This window comes from Heterodontus francisci, chromosome 13 (genome assembly GCF_036365525.1).
Source record: "Heterodontus francisci isolate sHetFra1 chromosome 13, sHetFra1.hap1, whole genome shotgun sequence".
Lineage (NCBI taxonomy): Eukaryota > Metazoa > Chordata > Chondrichthyes > Heterodontiformes > Heterodontidae > Heterodontus > Heterodontus francisci.
In genome coordinates, this window is record NC_090383.1 from 65,627,638 (window position 1) to 65,645,595 (window position 17,958).

The following is a 17,958-nucleotide window of genomic DNA, read 5'->3' on the forward strand; positions in this document are numbered from 1 at the left end:
TACTTCATAGACCAACAGATTGATGAAAAGTGTTCCATCATAAATGGCTCCACCACTAGTGAATTTCTAGGCTTCAAAACGAATGCCATAGTGTTTGATATCTTATCAGCTGTTGATGTATTAAAGATCACCAAAACGTTTTAAAGAACAGTGTCAGGGATTTTGTTACCTCCACCAATTTCTTCTTCTTGCTAATATTGTTCTTTTGTAGTTTCTCTGGTTGAGGAGCAGCTCTGCTGACAGGTGGTCTGCAATTAAATTAATAGAAATCTTAACTGTATAACTGAAGCATGATAAATATACAGTGTGTTTATAATAAGTGGAGATCAAGATAAAAACTGACAATTTTCTAAACATGTAGTCATAAAACCCATTTAACATAAACATGCAAGGCTGATTATCCATTTGTCACAGTCAAAGATACTAGAGTTGTACAGGCAAACAGGAGCCAGAAAGACCAGAAGGATATCCATATAACTGGACCTCTGCTACTTGTTAAGGCTGGCCCAAAGTGCTTTCACACAAGGGGCTGGATTTGGTGGAGCTGGGCCAAAAAGATGGTGGGAACCACGCCGTGGCCATTCAGAGCCCACCCAGCTCTATTTAATGGCACTGGAGCAATTAACAGCCCAGCGCGGGGATCCCTGTCTCTTTGAAAATGGGGATCCCGCCTCTGAGCTGCTGGTCAATCAGAGGGCTGGCAGCTCAGTAATACCAGAAGCGCCACCGGAGGCAGTGGCCGCTGTCAGTACTACAAAAGGCCTTGGAACCAGCCCAGCGCTGGAAACCCGAACCCCAGGTAAGTGAGGTGGGTTCCTTGGGGCTAGTCTGGCAGGCCCCGGCAATGGGGGGAAGGAGGGTGAGCGTTCAGTGCAGGGGAGGGGGGTTCAGGGAGGTGGGTGGTTTTCTGCCAGGGGCCCTCCATGGGCCACAGATTTCCCATGGAGATGGGCGCCCTCTCCAAGTCTGCAGGGAGGCTGCCTCATTTTACTGGGCGACTACCCCGCGTGGCCAAGGCCCTCCCCCCCCCACCACCACTGACTTAATTCCAACGGCGGCAGGACCATATCCTTAAGTGGCTGATAATTGGCCTCTTAAGGGCTTCAACTGGCCTCTGGACTGGAAGGCTGTCTTCAGCCTATCCAGCCCCTGACCTAATTATGGTCAGACGGGAAGGCGACGGGCCCTCTCTTCCAGTCGCAATTCTATGGGCCCCCCCGCCTCCTCCAGGGGGCCCATTAATTTCAGCCCAAGATGTGCAATACTTAAATATTTAAATGTATTTAAATAAAGTACAGTAGTGCAGTATGATTTTTCATCTGCTTAAGATGGGATCATTCTGTACATGGCATTTCCCATCTGCAATGGGCCTAAAGGAAGTTCCCTGTGCAATGGAGCTCTTAAAGAAGCAAAGGCTAATTTTTAATTTTCAGTTTTTAGTACTACCTTTGGTAGTTTTATGAAAACATTTATTCATCACTTTTAAGAAAAACTTTTACAGTTTTTTTGCCATGGCAGATAAGACAGCAGGGGCATACCCCCAGTACATTTCACCCCATCACTAATGAAACCATGAGTTAAAAATTGGCTTACCCTGTTGTGTGGGTGTAGGGTAATGATTCGTGATCTTCCCTTTCCGGTTCTGTTAGAGGTGAGCATGCGTAGACCTGAGCAGGTTCCACGCTGCTGGCTGCCTCTGCGCAACTGTTGACTGCCTCTTCATGCAGCATGGAGTTGAACAGCACTGTGCTGAGACCACATGGTTCAGCCAATCTTCTGTTCTTAAAGGCATTCTGTCCCTCTTAAAAGGAAGCTGCACTGAGTAATATTGCTGCAATTTAAAAGCATGCAAAATGGAACATCAGGGCAGAGAGAGGGTTCCAGGGTGACTGGAAGGTGCTGTAGGTATTAGTGGTGGAAGTGGGTAGGAGGAAAAATGCTATGGTTTTACAGAGGGCCCGGAGACTCTCAAGGATTCTTAAGGGAGTGGAACCAGGTGGCCAGGGAGGTCAATTCCTGATATCTGGCCATAAGGACCTGGCAGCAGTGTCATAAGAAGTCTAATGACCTCACAAGAGTGATCAAGGTCAATGAATGTATCTTCACATGATATCTCCTAATCATCACACCACCAACTTCTCACATTGCTCAACCTTCCCTCATTCACCCATCAGCAGTCCCTGGCACTCAGGACTCACGCCTAACATTCAGCTACTCCATCTCACCCTCACCCTCCACATACCTCCAGCTATTCAGCTACAGCCAAGCAATTCACCCAAACACAGTGCTATGCAATCCCTGACATTCTGCCCTCTCTCTTGAAGGACAAGATGGCACACAATAAAAGGGAACACAGCAGAACCAGTGAGGGACAACAACGCCTGCATCTCCTGTGTCCTTTGGAGGAAAAGGCTCTCAGCATTATAGGGCATTCTGCAACAGAGCCCATGTTGTCCAGCATCACTGAGAACATTAAAGATGATAGTATGCTCCTGTCTTATGCCCCTGATGAACTCCTAGCTCACCTTCATCCTGAGGTCTGGCATGATGAACAAGCTGCAGATGGTGTTCCAATGGACCTCCAAGCCCACTCCCCTTCCCTCACACCAATGTTCCCCTTCTGATTTTCTGCTTTCAGACACCCAAGAACTACCCCCTGCCCAACCACAGAAGCCCAAGGAGGAAAAGCAAGAGCAACAGCACAGCATTGATGACAAAGCCCCGTCCCTTGATCCGAGCAGCTACCAGCTCAGATACTGGCACCGCAAGTACCGTGGAGGCTACTATAGAGTTTAGATCAACACGTGGTGACTCACCGGACACGAGTGGGCTGCAACCTTGCCAAGGGTAAAGGATAGTTAGTCTGCCAGCTCACCGGAGGGCCAGGTTGCAGACAAGTTCTGCTACAGAGGATTCAAATGGGGCCCTCGATGGGACAGCATTGAGGAGAATGCGAATGGGCATGCACACCGGGATGCTGGATGCATTGGCTGGCCTGCCAGACAGCCTCCTGTCACTGTCAAGCCACATGGAGAAGTTAGACTCCACCTTGGCAGATGGTATCGTGCACAGCTTGCCCTCTCTGCAGTCTCTGCTCCATCTCCCTATCCTGCTGCAGACTCAGAGGCACTGCAACTACAGCCCTCATACTTGTGACAGTCAGCTTACCTGAAAGTTGGGTACCTGGTCTTTTAAATATTGCTAGTGCAGGGCCCAACTTGCAGCTCAACATTTCTTCTTCTTTGCAAAGTGACGTGCGAATCATTCAATGGACTTGCGTGATCCAAATTAGGAAATCCAGCGTCCAACTGTGTGACAACAGGATAGCGCTACTTCACATGCTTCCAGTGCACACGGGGGACGTCACACAGCCACTCCTTTCAACAGGGCATTGTTAATTGTATATCAAGTTTAATTATATGCAGGTGGAGGTTGTTATTTGGGGTCTTACTTGAGCACATATAAGGAGACACCTACTGAGACTGGTGGAGGTTTTTAGTAAGGAGCTACATGTTTGTAATTCTTTTACTTTGTACAATAAATGTAACACTGAGTAAAGATTGGCTCCAGCATCATCCTTCAACAACAAGCTTTCTGGAATTTAACATGGCAGCAGAGAATGGTTGCCTAAAGTTGAAGTTTGGAAACTAAGATAACTTTTATTAACATAGAAAACTAAAATCTCAGTGGCTATTTTGGAAAAATGGCAGAAAGAAAGTGAAAATTGTTAGGGTACGATTACCCTCCGATTATTCTGGGTCTGAACCATATAACCAGTGGAAGAATGAAGTGGGTATATGGACACGGGTTACGTCCTGACCAAAGAGGAAACAAGGGTATGGCCTTGGTGTTGCCACGTCCTACCAAAAGTAAAATAAGAAGTATTTTGTGAGATGGATCATCAGTTGGATGCTAATGAAGGTTTGGATCTTCTGTTAGAATTCTTGGATGAAATTTACAAGAAAGATCACTGATTAAATGCATATGAGGCATGGTCAGATTTTGATAGATTTCAGAAAACAGATGGTATTCAATGGAGGAATATGCCATGGACTTTAACAGACTGTATATAGGATTGAGAAAATTGAATTTAGAAATCCCTGGTTCAGTGTTAGCATTTAAATTGCTAGATTGTGCTAGGGTGTCACATATGAACAGGCTCCTGGTTCTAACTGGAATTCGGTTCTTAGAAAAAAACTCTATTAGATCAGATGCCTGCTGCCTTAAAGAAATTCCTGGGGAAACAGTCATTTCCTGCAGCCCTGGTAGAACAAACAGGACATTCCGCAGTGACACAAAGATTGGAGGACTCAAATGAGTGCCGGACTTTGAAATGGTCCAGATACTGGACGCAGGTATAAGTACAGTGGAAGATTTAAATACAGGAGGAATGAGGATGAAAGCACCTTTAGCAAGTCTGACTGTTACAGCAGAAGACAGAATTGGAACAGCAATCATAGGTGAATGTATCCCAGGAATGCCCAAGGAACAGTGAATAGGTGCTTCAGGTGTTACTCAAAGTCTCATTATGCAGTGAACTGCCCAAAGCAGAGGGGCAGGGTCCTCGAAATGAAACATGACACAGAGAATTCTGGGGCAAAAGAGGAAGATAATGATGAATCTGAACAAATTGTACTAGTCACAAAGAGTTTTAGTCCTGTGATGAATGTGTTAGTAGTCGATTCGTTCAACTGTGCTGTGCTAGATAGTGATTGCACGGCAATAGTATGTGGAACAGACTGGTTAAAGTGTTATCTGGATTCACTCAGTAGTGAGAACCAACACAAAGTTCAGGAGTATAAAAATACTACCTGCTTTAGGTTTGGTGATGACAACACATTGAAGTTACTGAAGAGAGTTGTAATTCCATGTAAAATAGCTGGAGTCAGCCACTTTATCAGCACTGATATAGTCTATAGTGAGATACTTTTACTGTTGAGTAAATCTTCTATGAAAAAGGCACCAAATGAAACTTGATATGGAGCATAATAAGGCAATTGTTTTTGGAAAGTCAATGGGTTTGCAGTTTACCCAGTCAGGACATTATTGTATCTCCTTAACAAAACCTGATGCTTCTTGTCAGAATGTTAGAGAAGTATTAATGGCATCAGGTGATAAGAATCAGAGAGAAAAAAAAGCAAATTGTCTTAATGTTACACAGATGATTTGTTCACCCTTCTTTTGAAAGATTAAAAGCCCTGCTAAAGAATGCAGGTGTGATTGATGAAGAGTATACAAGGCTAATAGAACAGATTTGTAGCTGTATTTTTACTGAAAAAGTCCTTCCACATGGGACTTATAAGGCTAAAGCAAGGCTAGTTGCGAGGGGTTTTGAAGAGCGACTAGGTAATACAGATGTTAGAGTGGACTCTTCCCACAGCTGGAAAAGCAGTCTTGAAAATCTTTTTTCAGCTCTTTTGGCCACACATTCATGGGAGTGTATATCAATCAACATAAAAGCCACATTTCTGCAGGATGATACATTTCAGAGAGAAGTGTTTCTTAAACCGCCTAAAGAGAAAGCAGGCGCTGAAGGAAAACTACGGAAACTAAATAAAAGCATCTATGGCCTTAATAATGCTTCCAGGATGTGGTATTTCTCAGTGAGATATGTTTTGCTGAAAATTGGTTGTGTTCAATTAAAAACAGATCCTGCAATATTTTATTGGTGTCGTAATGGGAAACTTTCAGGTATCTTCCTGATGCATGTTGATGATTTCTTATGGGGTGGTACTGCGGATTTTGAGAAATATGTTATTAATAAGATTAGGGCAGAATTTAAAATTGGGAGTCAGGCTTTTGAAGCCTTTAAATATATTGGTTTAGATATTAAGCAGAGTAAGTCTGGAATAACTTTAAATCAACAATGTTATTTAGACAGTGTTATTCCCATCCTGGTAAGTTATGCTAGGTCATCACAGAAAGATGATGATATATCTAAAGAAGAGGCAGAGCAATTGCAAAGCGTGACTGGTCAATTAAACTGGTTATGCACTCAGACTACACTGGTGTCGGAGATAAGTACTACGATGAAACATCTGAAAGTTAAGAATGTTTAAAGGGCAAATAAAACATTCAAAAATTAAATCTGGACAAATAAGTACTTAAGTTCCCATCCTTAGGTGACCCAAAGAATACGAAGCTAATCATTTTTAGCGATGCTTCACAATCTAATCTTCCTGATGGGTATTCGAGTGCAGCTGATTTTATAATATTTCTGATGGGTGAAAATGGGAAATGTTGTCCCAGAGCTTGGGAAGATAAGTAAATAAAAAGGGTTGTTAAAAGCACTTTAGCAGCAGAAACACTGGGGGGTCTTGTGGCTATGGGGTTCTATTTGTCAAATATTTTAGGTGAGATTCTGTAGAAGGGGCAAACTGAAGATAGGATAGGATACCCATGGAATATTATGTAGATAATTGTTCCTTGTGGTATAACGTACACTCTACAAAAAGTGAGAGTAAGAAAAGACTACGGATTGACCTTGCTGGATTGAAACAAATGCAGGATAGGAAAACTCCAAACTTAAGTGGGTAGATGAAAGTCATCAGCTATCTGATTGTACAGACATTTCTTTTTGTAAAACAAATATATTGTTAGGGGATCTAGAGGAGGGGCGTCTCACAATGTAATACTTTGTACAGAATATGAAATATATTTTGATCTCCTTTGAAATGTTTAGAGCATGTTAAATTCTAAGTTTTATTCTAAGAGAAAGAAGGGAATCTGTTAATTGTGTATCAGTTGTATGCAGGTGGAGGGTGTTAATTTGGGTCTTACTTGAGCACTAATAAGGAGACATTTACTGAGACTGGTGGAGGTTTTAAGTAAGGAGCTACATGTTTGTAATCCTTTTACTCTGTACAATAAATGTAACACTGAGTAAAGATTAGCTTCAGCATCATTCTTCAACAAGCTTTCTGGAATTTAACAGGCATACCCCGTAGGTTGTGTCGGAAGCAACCTGCAACGCAGAACACACCACCAGGAGGGTCAAAACTTATGTAGCACTGCCAGAAACCAAATTTGCGCCCTATGCCTTTGCAGCCAATTACTCCTCCTAGATCAGCCATCAGGAATCTCCATCTCCATAAATTTCAAACTTGTCTAAAATTTTCCTGCCTTCATCCTGCCCTGTTCTAAGTCCCACTTACAGGCAGGAGGCCTGCTGCTTCACTTTCCTCATCTCCCTCCCTGCTCTTAATCATGAAGATATCCAGGGTGTCTCATCTGGGGGAATCTAAAGTTTATAATTTCTGAACACTCTCCAGTTTGGGTTTGTTTTCTTCTATCATGTGCTACCTTATTATGCAAACATGGTGCTTCTTTTGAGATCTAAATTTAAGCAGCATATGCACTGTGTCGGACATATACGTAACCTGCAGTTAATCCTAGGTGTCAATAATTAACTGTGCATGTGCATGGTTTGATTTGTGAATACCTTTGTGAATGTATCAAGACTTTCAATTGTAAATTGTAGCTTGAACTGAGTTCTACCTGAGTATGGGTATGCATGAGAGCAATGAAAGAACCATAAGGTTACATGATAGAAAGGATGTCCAGGAGTGCAGCAGCACCTCTGCTTCAACAGCCATCAAACAGAGGATGAGGATACAGCACCACTTCATCACTTACCTACAGATTTCCTCACCTGCCTACGCATATGTTTCTGCCTTTGCAAAATTTTGACAAGCCATTTTTGCCCTCCCTTCAGCATTTGGAAAGATTGCAAAATACATTTCCATTCTTTGAAAATGGAGAAAGATTCCCTCACTTTTTAGATGAAAGAAACACAATGGTCATCTACATGCTGTTTGTTACTGTGCTCTACTACTTAAAAGCTAGGTTGCCAGATTTTGGAGATTAGCATATTTTCTGCTGTTTTTGACTTGCTACCTGTTGCCCTCTGTAGTTGCAAGTACATTGTTCATCATGCGCACTTCACTGGGCTTGCCAATGAGAATCCTGGATCTGGAGAAGGTAGAGGAAGAAAAAGCAGGTATGCTTACACCTCAGGCATCAGGTGCTTACCCACAGGCATCCCAGGTTTAAAAAAATTGACCTTGGCACAACTAATTATGCATTTTTGAAAAGATCTGCATTTACTGTCTACTCTTCAGCAGGGAGGCATTCACCAAATTGTGCCATCTACTGCAGCCTAACCTGCTAACTGCATCCAGTAGAGGGACAGTCCTGCTTGACCACCACATTGAACTGTTACACCACGGCTTTTAAAGCTACCACTGAAAATGTGCCAGTTCAGCCAGAAGTCCATACACCAATGCATCAAGCAGGTGATTGACGCTTTGGTGAACATGAACAACTCGAGAGTTCTACCAGGTGGTTGGGTTCTCAAATGTGCAGGGCCTTACTGATTACACAAGTATTCATTAGAGCACTGATCAATGACCCTGTTTATAGACACAAATTGCAAAGATTCCATTTCATCAATGTCCACGTGGTTTCAGACCACTGCAACATATTATGCTGGTGACAAGATATTCAGTTAGTAGCCATGATGCTTTCATTTTGCAACAATCCATTCTGCTACAACTATTTAATGGAGCAGGCAGACTGGACAGATGGCTGCTCAATGATCAGAGCTGCCCTTGCTATTAACACCAGGAAATCCCACATGAAGGCAGAGAGAAAATACAATGAGGTTCATAATTTCACCCAAATTGCAATAGAACATACCATTTGGATCACAAGATTATTATGGATGAGGGAAACTATTAAGCCCATCTTAATTCACCCATTTAGAAGCAACGACAATCTCCCCACTCCCACTGCAGCATCCAATTGTTTCTTAAGTGATTCCAGGGATTTCACCTCCACCACTCTATTGGGTGTCAGTTCCATGTATTGTGAAGACAACCTCCCAGACATCAGGCCTAAATTTGCCTTTTACTAGTTTGAACTCATGTTTCCTTGTTCTTCTCTACCCGTATCTCAAGAACAAATTTTCAAAAAAAAAGTATCTAACAATTGTTAAAAAGGTATACGTGATCCTGGGCTTTATAAACAGAAGCATAAAGAACAAAAGTAAGGAAGTTATAATGAACTTGAGTATTGTGTCCAATTCTGGGCACCACGCTTTATGACAGCTGTGAAAGCTTTAGAGAGGGTGCAGAAATAATTTACGAGAATGGTTCTAGGGATGAGGGACTTCAGTTACGTGGACAGATTGGAGAAGCTGGGGCTGTTCTCCTTAAGATGAGAGGAGATTTGATAAAGGTGTTCAAAATCATGAGGGGTCTAGACAGAGTAGATGGAGAGAAACTATTCCCTCTGGTGGAAAGGTTGAGAACCAGAGGACACCAATATAAAGTGAATGGCAAAAGAACCAACAGCAACATGAAAAACCTTTTTATGCAACGAGTGGTTAGGATTGGACTGCACTGACTGACAGTGTGGTGGAGGCAGATTCAATCTTGGTTTTCAAAAGGGAATTGGATAAGCACCAGAAGAGAACAAAAATTGCAGGGCTACGGGGAAAGGACTGGGGAGTGGGACTGAGTTGCTTTTGTAGAGAGCCAGCATGGACACAACAGGCTGAATGGCCTCCTTCTGTGCTGTAACCATTCTATGATCTTGTATGCCACTATTGCATCACCTCTCAGACACCTTTTCAGAGCCAAAGTTTTTCCAGTGTTTCTTCACAAGTAAGACCTCTAACATTGCGGATCAAGCTTGTGGCACCTCTATTTATTTTCTGCAGCGTTTGAAAGTCTCCCTTGTGCTTTTTAAAAATTCTTTCATGGGATGTGAGTGTTGCTGGCAAGGCTAGTATTTGTTGCCCAACCCTAATTACCTTTGAGAAGATGCGATGAGCCGCTTTCCTGAACTGCTGCAGTCCATCTGGTGTAGGTACACCCACAGTGCTGTTAGGAAGGAAGCTCCAGGTTTTTGACCCAGCGACAGTGAAGGAACGGCGACACAGATCTAAGTCAGAATGATGTATGACTTGGAGGGGAACTTGCAGGTGGTGGCATTCCCATGCGTTTGGATGGTCGAGGTATGGGGTTCGGAAGGTGCTGTGTGTTGGCTGTCAGACCTGGACACAGTACTCAAAACGCAGTCTGACCCAAGGCACTGCACAGTTTGATCACTGCCACTACTGCCAGCATCTCAGTGTCTGCATTGGTTGGTTGCTCCTCTTCTCAATCCTTCCCTTCAGCAGTCCTCTGAGGAGGCCAACTGTAAGGGGTGAATGGGATATCACCCTGACAGGTCAAATTTTCATCCATGTCTTATCCTGTTACACCTTAGCTGCGAGCTGCCCTTTGTGGATAATCAGAGATTTGCAGACAAAATGGATACCATTAAAAATGTGAAACCTGCCATCAAGGTCCTCTCAAGTTGATCACAGGCTAATCTCTTGAGATGAGAAGTGCAAACTTCCTGTAAATTGGAATACAAGATTGAAAAGTGACAGACAGTATTGTTGAGCAAAACAGTACCCATGCTTGGACTCTCTATTGTTGACCACTGACCCCCTCCACCATCCCTTGTAGGTTGTTCTAGAGGACTTCCCTTGAGGCATTCTACAGGTTCACAAAGCGCGCTTGTACGTTCGCCCCTCTTCCAAGTTCTTAATATTCTCAAACGATTGCATGAAGAACTTCTGCTGTTTAATGAGTTCAACCCAGTATGCAATCCTGATAAGGAACAAAGCCATGGATCCCACAGTAGCAGCCCTTCTGGTCTTAAAACTCTCTATTTCTCTGTTTGCTGTTCATCTGCTGCAACCTTCATTTGGTCCTCCTCATTTATTCTTGGAGCTTCACAATCTGTTCCTTCCTGACTCTTCTGGGCAAGATTTTTAATTCACTCAAACCCATTCACTTGCACAGAATCAAGCCCCTTAAATCTGATTCCCTCAACAACAGTATTTCTGCACTGATGCTTGTGGGTCTTGAGTGCTTGACAGTTGCTCATGAGGCTGTTTCCTTCTGCTCCCTGGCACCAAGTGCCAGCATCCTTATTTTGGATGTGCCATGCACAAAGGAAAAGGAGTATGTGGGTAAGCTATGCAACCAGTAGCAAGACCATATGGGTCCTTGCAGCAGAGAGGCAGATGTGAAAAGCCGTCAGCCAATGATTATAAAGTGCTAAGAAGAAAATGAAATTGGAGTGAATTCTTAACTTATTGGTACTAAGCCACTATGCTTTCCCTTGTACACTCCGTCACTTGCTCCATGACAATTATTATCAATTTGGCTAAAGCTAAGGAACACAGAATCAATTTGGCTGGAGCTAAGAAACACAGAATCAATTTGGCTGGAGCTAAGGAACACAGAATCAATTTGGCTAGAGCTAAGGAACAAAAAAGGGTGATTACATTGCTTGGTGTGGTCTATAGGCCACCAGTTTGTGGGAAGGACGTGGAGGAACAAATTTACAAGGACATTACAGAGAGGTGCAAAATTATAGAGTAATTATAATGGGGGACTTTAATTATCCAAACATAGACTGGGATAATAGGAGTGTAAAAGGCAGTGAGGGGCAAGAGTTCCGAGAGTATGTTCAGAAAAATTTTCGACAACAGTATGTTGCTAGTCAAATGAGAAAGGAGGCACTGCTGGACCTGGTTCTTGGGAATGAAGTAGGCCAAGTGGATCAAGTATCAGTGGGAGAGCATTTAGGGGATAGTGATCATTCTATCATAAGGTTTAGGCTGACTATAGAAAAGGACAAAGAGCAATCCAGGGTAAGAATAATTAACTGGGGGCGGGGGGGGGGGGGGGGGCGGGTGCTGGGGGTGAGGCCAACTACAATGGGGTAAGAATGGAGCTGGGGCAAATAAATTGGACTCAAGAGCTGGCAGAAAAACTGGTAAATGAACAATGCGCTACCTTCAAAGAAGAGATAGGTCGGGCACAGTCGAAGTATGTTCCCTCAAAGGGGAAAAGTAGGGTGAACAAATCCAGAGCTCCCTGGATGACAAAAGAGGTAGAGAATAAGATAAAGAAGAAAAAGTGTGCTTATGACAGATGCCAAGATAAAAATACTATTGAGAACTAAACTAAATATAGAAGGTCCAGAGGGGAAGTGAAAAAGCAAATAAGGGAAGTAAAGAGAGAGCATGAAAAGAGACTGGCAGCTAGTATTAAAGGAAATCCCAAAGTTTTCTATAGGCATATAAATAGTAAAAAGGTGGTAAAAGGAGGAGTGGGGCCGATTATGGACCAGAAAGGGGATTTACACATGGAGGCAGAGGGCATGGCTGAGGTATTAAATGAATACTTTGCATCTTTGCCAAGGAAGAAGATGTAACCCAGGCAATGTTGAAAGAGGAGGTACGTCAGACACTAGAGGGGTTTAAAATTGATAAAGACGAAGTATTAGATAGGGTGTCTGTACTTAAAAGTGGACAAAGCACCAGGACTAGATGAGGGAAGTGAGGGTGTAAATCGCAGAGGCACTGGCCATAATTTTTCAGTCTTCCTTAGACTTGGGGGTAGTGCCAGAGGACTGGAGAATTGCAAACATTATACCCTTGTTCAAAAAAGGGTGTAAAGATAAGCCCAGCAATTACAGGCCAGTCAGTTTAACTTCGGTGGTGGGAAAACTTCTAGAAAAAATAATTCAGGACAAAATCGATCGTCACATGGACAAATGTGAGTTAATTAAGGAAAGCCAGCACGGATTTCTTAAGGGAAAATCATGTTTAACTAACTTGCTGGAGTTTTTTGAGGAGGTAAGAGAGAGGGTTGATGAGGGCAATGCTGTTGATGTGGTGTACATGGACTTTCAAAAGGCATTTGATACAGTGCCACACAACAGACTTGTGAGCAAACTTGTAACTCATGGAAGAAAAGGGACAGTAGCAACATGGATACGAAATTGGTTGAGTGACGGGAAACAAAGAGTAGTGGTTAATGGATGTTTTTCAGGCTGGAGGAAGGTTTGTAGTGGAGTTTGGGTGGCACAGTGGCACAGTGGTTAGCACTGCAGCCTCACAGCTCCAGGGACCTGGGTTCAATTCTGGGTACTGCCTATGCGGAGTTTGCAAATTCTCCCTGTGACCGCGTGGGTTTTCGCCGGGTGCTCTGGTTTCCTCCCACCGCCAAAGACTTGCAGGTGATAGGTAAATTGACCATTGTAAATTGCCCCTTATATAGGTAGGTGGTAGGGAATATGGGATAGTCAGAAGCTTTTTCCCGGGGTGGAAGAATCAGTTTCTAGGGTACATAGGTTTAAGGTGCGAGGGGCAAAGTTTAGAGGGGATGTGCGAGGCAAGTTCTTTACACAGAGGTTGGTGAGTGCCTGGAACTTGCTGCCGGGGGAGGTGGTGGAAGCAGGTACAATAGCGACGCTTAAGAGGCATCTTGACAAATACATGAATAGGATGGGAATAGAGGGATCCGATCCCTGGAAGTGCAGAAGGTTTTAGTTTAGACAGGCAGCAAGATCGGCGCAGGCTTGGAGGGCTGAATGGCCTGTTCCTGTGCTGTACTGTTCTTTGTTTGTTTGTTTGTTAGTATAAATGGGTGGTTCTTGGTTGGCACAGACTCGGTGGGCCGAAGGGCCTGTTTCAGTGCTGTATCTCTAAATATATAATATATAAAATATAAATATATAATTGCCCAGGGGTCAGTGTTGGGACCCTTGCTTTTCCTGATATATATTAATGACCTAGACCTTGATGTACAGGGCACAATTTCAAAGTTTGCAGATGATATGAAACTTGGAAGCATTATGAACTGAGGAGGATAGCATAGAACTTCAAAAGGATATAGACAAGTTGGTGGAATGGACAGACAGGTGGCAGATGAAGTTCAATGCACAGAAATGTGAAGTGATTCATTTTGGTAGGAAGAACATGAAGCAACAATATAGAATAAAGGGTACAATTCTAAAGAGAGTGTACATGTGCATAAGTCATTGAAGGTGGCAGGACAGGTTCAGAGAGCAGTCAATAAAGCATACAGTGTCCTGGGCTTTATTAATAGGGGCATAGAGTACAAGAGCAAGCAAGTTATGTTGAATTATATCAGACACTAGTTTGGCCTCAGCTGGGGTACTGTGTCCAGTTCTGGGCGCCGCACTTTAGAAAAGACATGAAGGCATTAGAAAGAGTACAGAAAAGATTCACGAGAATGGTTCCAGGGATGAGGAACTTCAGTTATGAAGATAGATTGGAGAAGTTAGGACTTGTTTTCCTTGGAGAAGAGAAGGCTGAGAGGTGATTTGATAGAGATATTCAAAATCATGAGGGGTCTGGACACAGGAGATGGACAGAAACTGTTCACAGTCGTGAAAGGATTGAGAACGAGAGGCACAGACTTAAAGTATTTGGTGACATGAGGAAAAACTTTTTCACGCAGTGAGGGGTTAAGGTCTGGAATGCGCTGCCTGAGAATGTGGTGGAGGCAGGTTCAATTGAAGCATTCAAAAGGGAATTAGACAGTTATATGAAAAGGAAGAATGTGCAGGGTTATGAAGAGAAGGCAGGGGAACGGAACTGAGGGAATTGCTCCTTCTGAGAGCCGGTGCAAACACGATGGGCCGAATGGCCTCCTTCTGCACTGTAACAATTCTGTGATTCTGTTATGAGGGCCTACTTGTTGTTTCAGTTGGGGATGAACATTAGGTAGTCGATCCCAGTTTGGGTTCTCTTGCGATGGTTGTAGGCAGTGTCTCCAATAAAACCAGAGCTAACAGATGATTTTAGCATTAGAATGGAAATATAGGTACAGTTTACATTACATCTCGCATGAAAGGAGATGTCATAGAATTGAATTTTACTGAAAGGGAGAAAGTCCTGATGTCGGGGCTCAATTCAGGTCATGTGGCTGCATGGGCAGTTGATGGGACTATTAGCGGATTTTGCTGTCAACGTCCAATTAATGGACGGTGGGCATGGCAGCTGGCCAATAACAGGTAAGAGGAAGTGTTGGCAGCTCAAACGCAGGTACTGTATTTAAAAGGAAGGCAGTAATCATAACAAATGCATCACACATAGGGGCACTTGGAAGGGAGGCTAAACAAGGGAGGCTGTGAAGGAATAGCTGGAGTTAGAGGAAGAGTGGCTCCAAGGTTTCATCACGCCTCCCTGGAGGTACTCCTGAAGGCAGTGAGAACACGAAAAGAGGTGCACTTCCAACTCAACAGGAGGAGGAGCCCAGCAAGCCTTACCAAGATGGCATGGCTGGAGGTCACAGAGGAAGTCAGTAGCTGCGGGGTGGTCGCACAAACATGGGTGCAGTGCCACAAGAGTTTCAATGGCTTGATGCGGTCTGGCAAAGTGAGTGGAATTCATAATAGCAAGTTCTCAAAAGGTGCCCATGAAATGTGAGAAGAGGTTGCTGACCCATTCATCAGGCAAAACCTGGGACCAGCGCCCAACATGCAACAGTTCCCGCCCTCCTTTAACTGCCAGGTTTCCCGAGGCCTGGGAAATCCAGTTGGCAAATATTAAAGCTGGAACAGGGAAATAAATCTGAGGCATGCAGATTCATTAAAATATTTAAATGAGCAACCCACCTCTTGAGAGTGGGTTGGTTGCTTGCCCCCTCCCGTCCCACCTCCATTAAAACAGTAAGTGGGTGGGTTTGGGTTCGATATTTTTTACATTTTTACTCTCATCTGACCCAAGCCCACCTGTTTTTGGCGGGGTGGGGGTGGTTAATAGTCCCCCTCACAATTTGCACACTAACCTGGATGTCAGTCAGCAAAATGCACATCATACAGCTGTTTTACAATAACTTGAAGTGTTAATGTCTTGTGAAATGTGAATGTAGTACACTCACTTGTATGCAACCTAATCAGATATAATTATGAAATACAACTACACTTCAAACTTTTTAAATCTTCATGCATCTCTTATCAGCACCTGCAGATAGTACACACACACTAAACCCAATTACCACTTGCTATTCTCTGGAAAAGTTGGCTTGAAGTGTCACATTGGCAATCCTCCTTCCAACCACCTCATGTATCAGCACGTACATTTGGCCATTCAAACAGTGTTCAGATGCTGTACAACTTTGCCACTTGCCCTCAGAATCTACTTAGAGTTTCTTTTCATTTTATTTATGCCTGAAACTTCTTCCCGAAGCCCCACACCCCAGACTCTGCAAAGTCGTACAAATATATAAAATTCATTTAAGCTATATGCAGGTGGAAACAATACTGTCCCATATGGAGGCACTTCACACACATACTTTTAATATGGACCTGCTGCTCAATTACACTTGCTCGCTGTAAAGCTAAAGCTGCAAAGGCAGCCACAAATAATCATTTAAATGAGCAGACAACTAAAAATTAACCATTCCTCCAATTTTTTGGACAGCAGGTGCTGGTAATGGTTCTGCTGTTGTCATTTACAGCCCCTCTAGATCCATCTTTTGTTTCTTTACTTGTGCCATTACCACCCTCATTTATCATGTATCATTACTTTTGTTATTTTATAACTCCTGCCTTCCATCTTGTCACAGACTTCCACTTTTGTTCTTTCCTGGCCCCTCTACCTGCTTAAAAACTAGGTACATCTCTAACCTTTCCCAGTTCTGATGAAGCCATCGACTAAAAATGTTGTGGGAAATCTTAATGTGGGTGAGCAGATGGGATTAGGTGGGGGTGGGGAGTTAAATGGACAAAAAGGTCTAAGTGCGTAGGGAAACAGCTGACTCCAAGCCATCAACCTCTGGGATTTACTGGGGCAAGAGGTGGGCAGACAAACTGCTCCAAGGTGGCGGGTTGGCATTTTAAATTAGTTAATGAGGCTGGAAGCCTCAGATTTAACGTGCTTTGCAGTTTTAGCTGTGGCTGTAAGGGCTTCCCGAGCCTCGGGAAACCTGGAAACTACAGTGAGGTGAGGCCAGCCTTGGAAAGAAGGCAAATGCCTTCACAGCACTCGTGGACCAGGAGGAGCAAGCATGCTTCCTCCTGTCAACCTCCCCCCACCCACAAGCACCATCAGATTCCCTCCCCCAGAGCCCCCGATGTCAGGCATTGGACACCCACTTTGAGATCGGGCACCCCCCACCCCCCAAATCCTGGGTTCAGGGATCGGACTGACATTGTCCTGCAGCCTCCCCAAGAGTGCTCCCAGCCTGACTGGAAGCCAAACCAGTCAGGCAAACTTCCAGGCAGGAACCTGTCAGGGCCAAAGGTCACACTCTGTGGAGTTAACACCCCCCGCCTTTTCCACTTGCTATCAGACCCACCCAAGCTCATCGGCAAGTAAAAACTCCCCACCCCCAGTTATCTTTGTGTCTCACTTCACAGATGCTCTCTGACCTGCTGAGTAGCTCCAGCATTTACTTTTTATTTCAGATTTCCATCATCCGCAGTATTTTGGGTCACTCCTGCCCTTCAATCCTAATCCCCAACTCCCCCCATTTTTGAACTCCCTCTCGTGTTTTACCAGACTGTCAATTCAGTGCCTTTCAGACTGCCAAGCTTTGTAGGTCAAATGTCGGCAAGCTGCTTCTGGACACCCATTTTGGGCAAGCCAATGGGATGTTAGTGAGGTCTGGCCTTTAAAAAGGCCTTCCACTGCAGCTCCTGAGTAGGTGACCCACCGACTTCCTCAGGAGGTAAAATACCCTCGAGTATCTTTTAATCTCCCCTTTCATGCATCTATAGCACTAATCCTAAATTTGTGTCTGCTTGTTTCACTTATCAGTGGAAATGATCTTTCCTGTTTACCGTGCCAAATTTTGAGCACCTCCACTAGTTCCTTACTTAACCTTGTCTGCTCCAGTGAATACAGACCATGTTCAAGTTTCTCATCAATCATAAATAAACAGTGGCCTATAAATAAACAAGACAGTGGCTGACCATTCTGTTTTTCTACCAATGCAAGTTTTCATACATACCCAAGGAGTAATGCGAATAATTTAAGGCTACTGAGATCTTTTTAAATTCAAATGACATACCAGTTCAGTATTACACTACACATATAGGAAACAAACTATTGAAAACTGTCACAATAAAATTAGTGAG

At 43.7% G+C, this 17,958-nt stretch overlaps 1 protein-coding gene across 1 annotated transcript in view; it reads right to left on the minus strand.

Moving 5' to 3' along the window:
* LOC137376798 (echinoderm microtubule-associated protein-like 6) overlaps positions 1 to 17,958 on the minus strand; it is a 741,885-nt gene that overhangs the window by 133,577 nt on the left and 590,350 nt on the right. Inside the window, exon 31 of the mRNA XM_068045814.1 lies at positions 170 to 248. Coding sequence (XP_067901915.1) covers positions 170 to 248 — 79 coding nt within the window. The remainder of the gene's footprint in view (positions 1 to 169; positions 249 to 17,958) is intronic.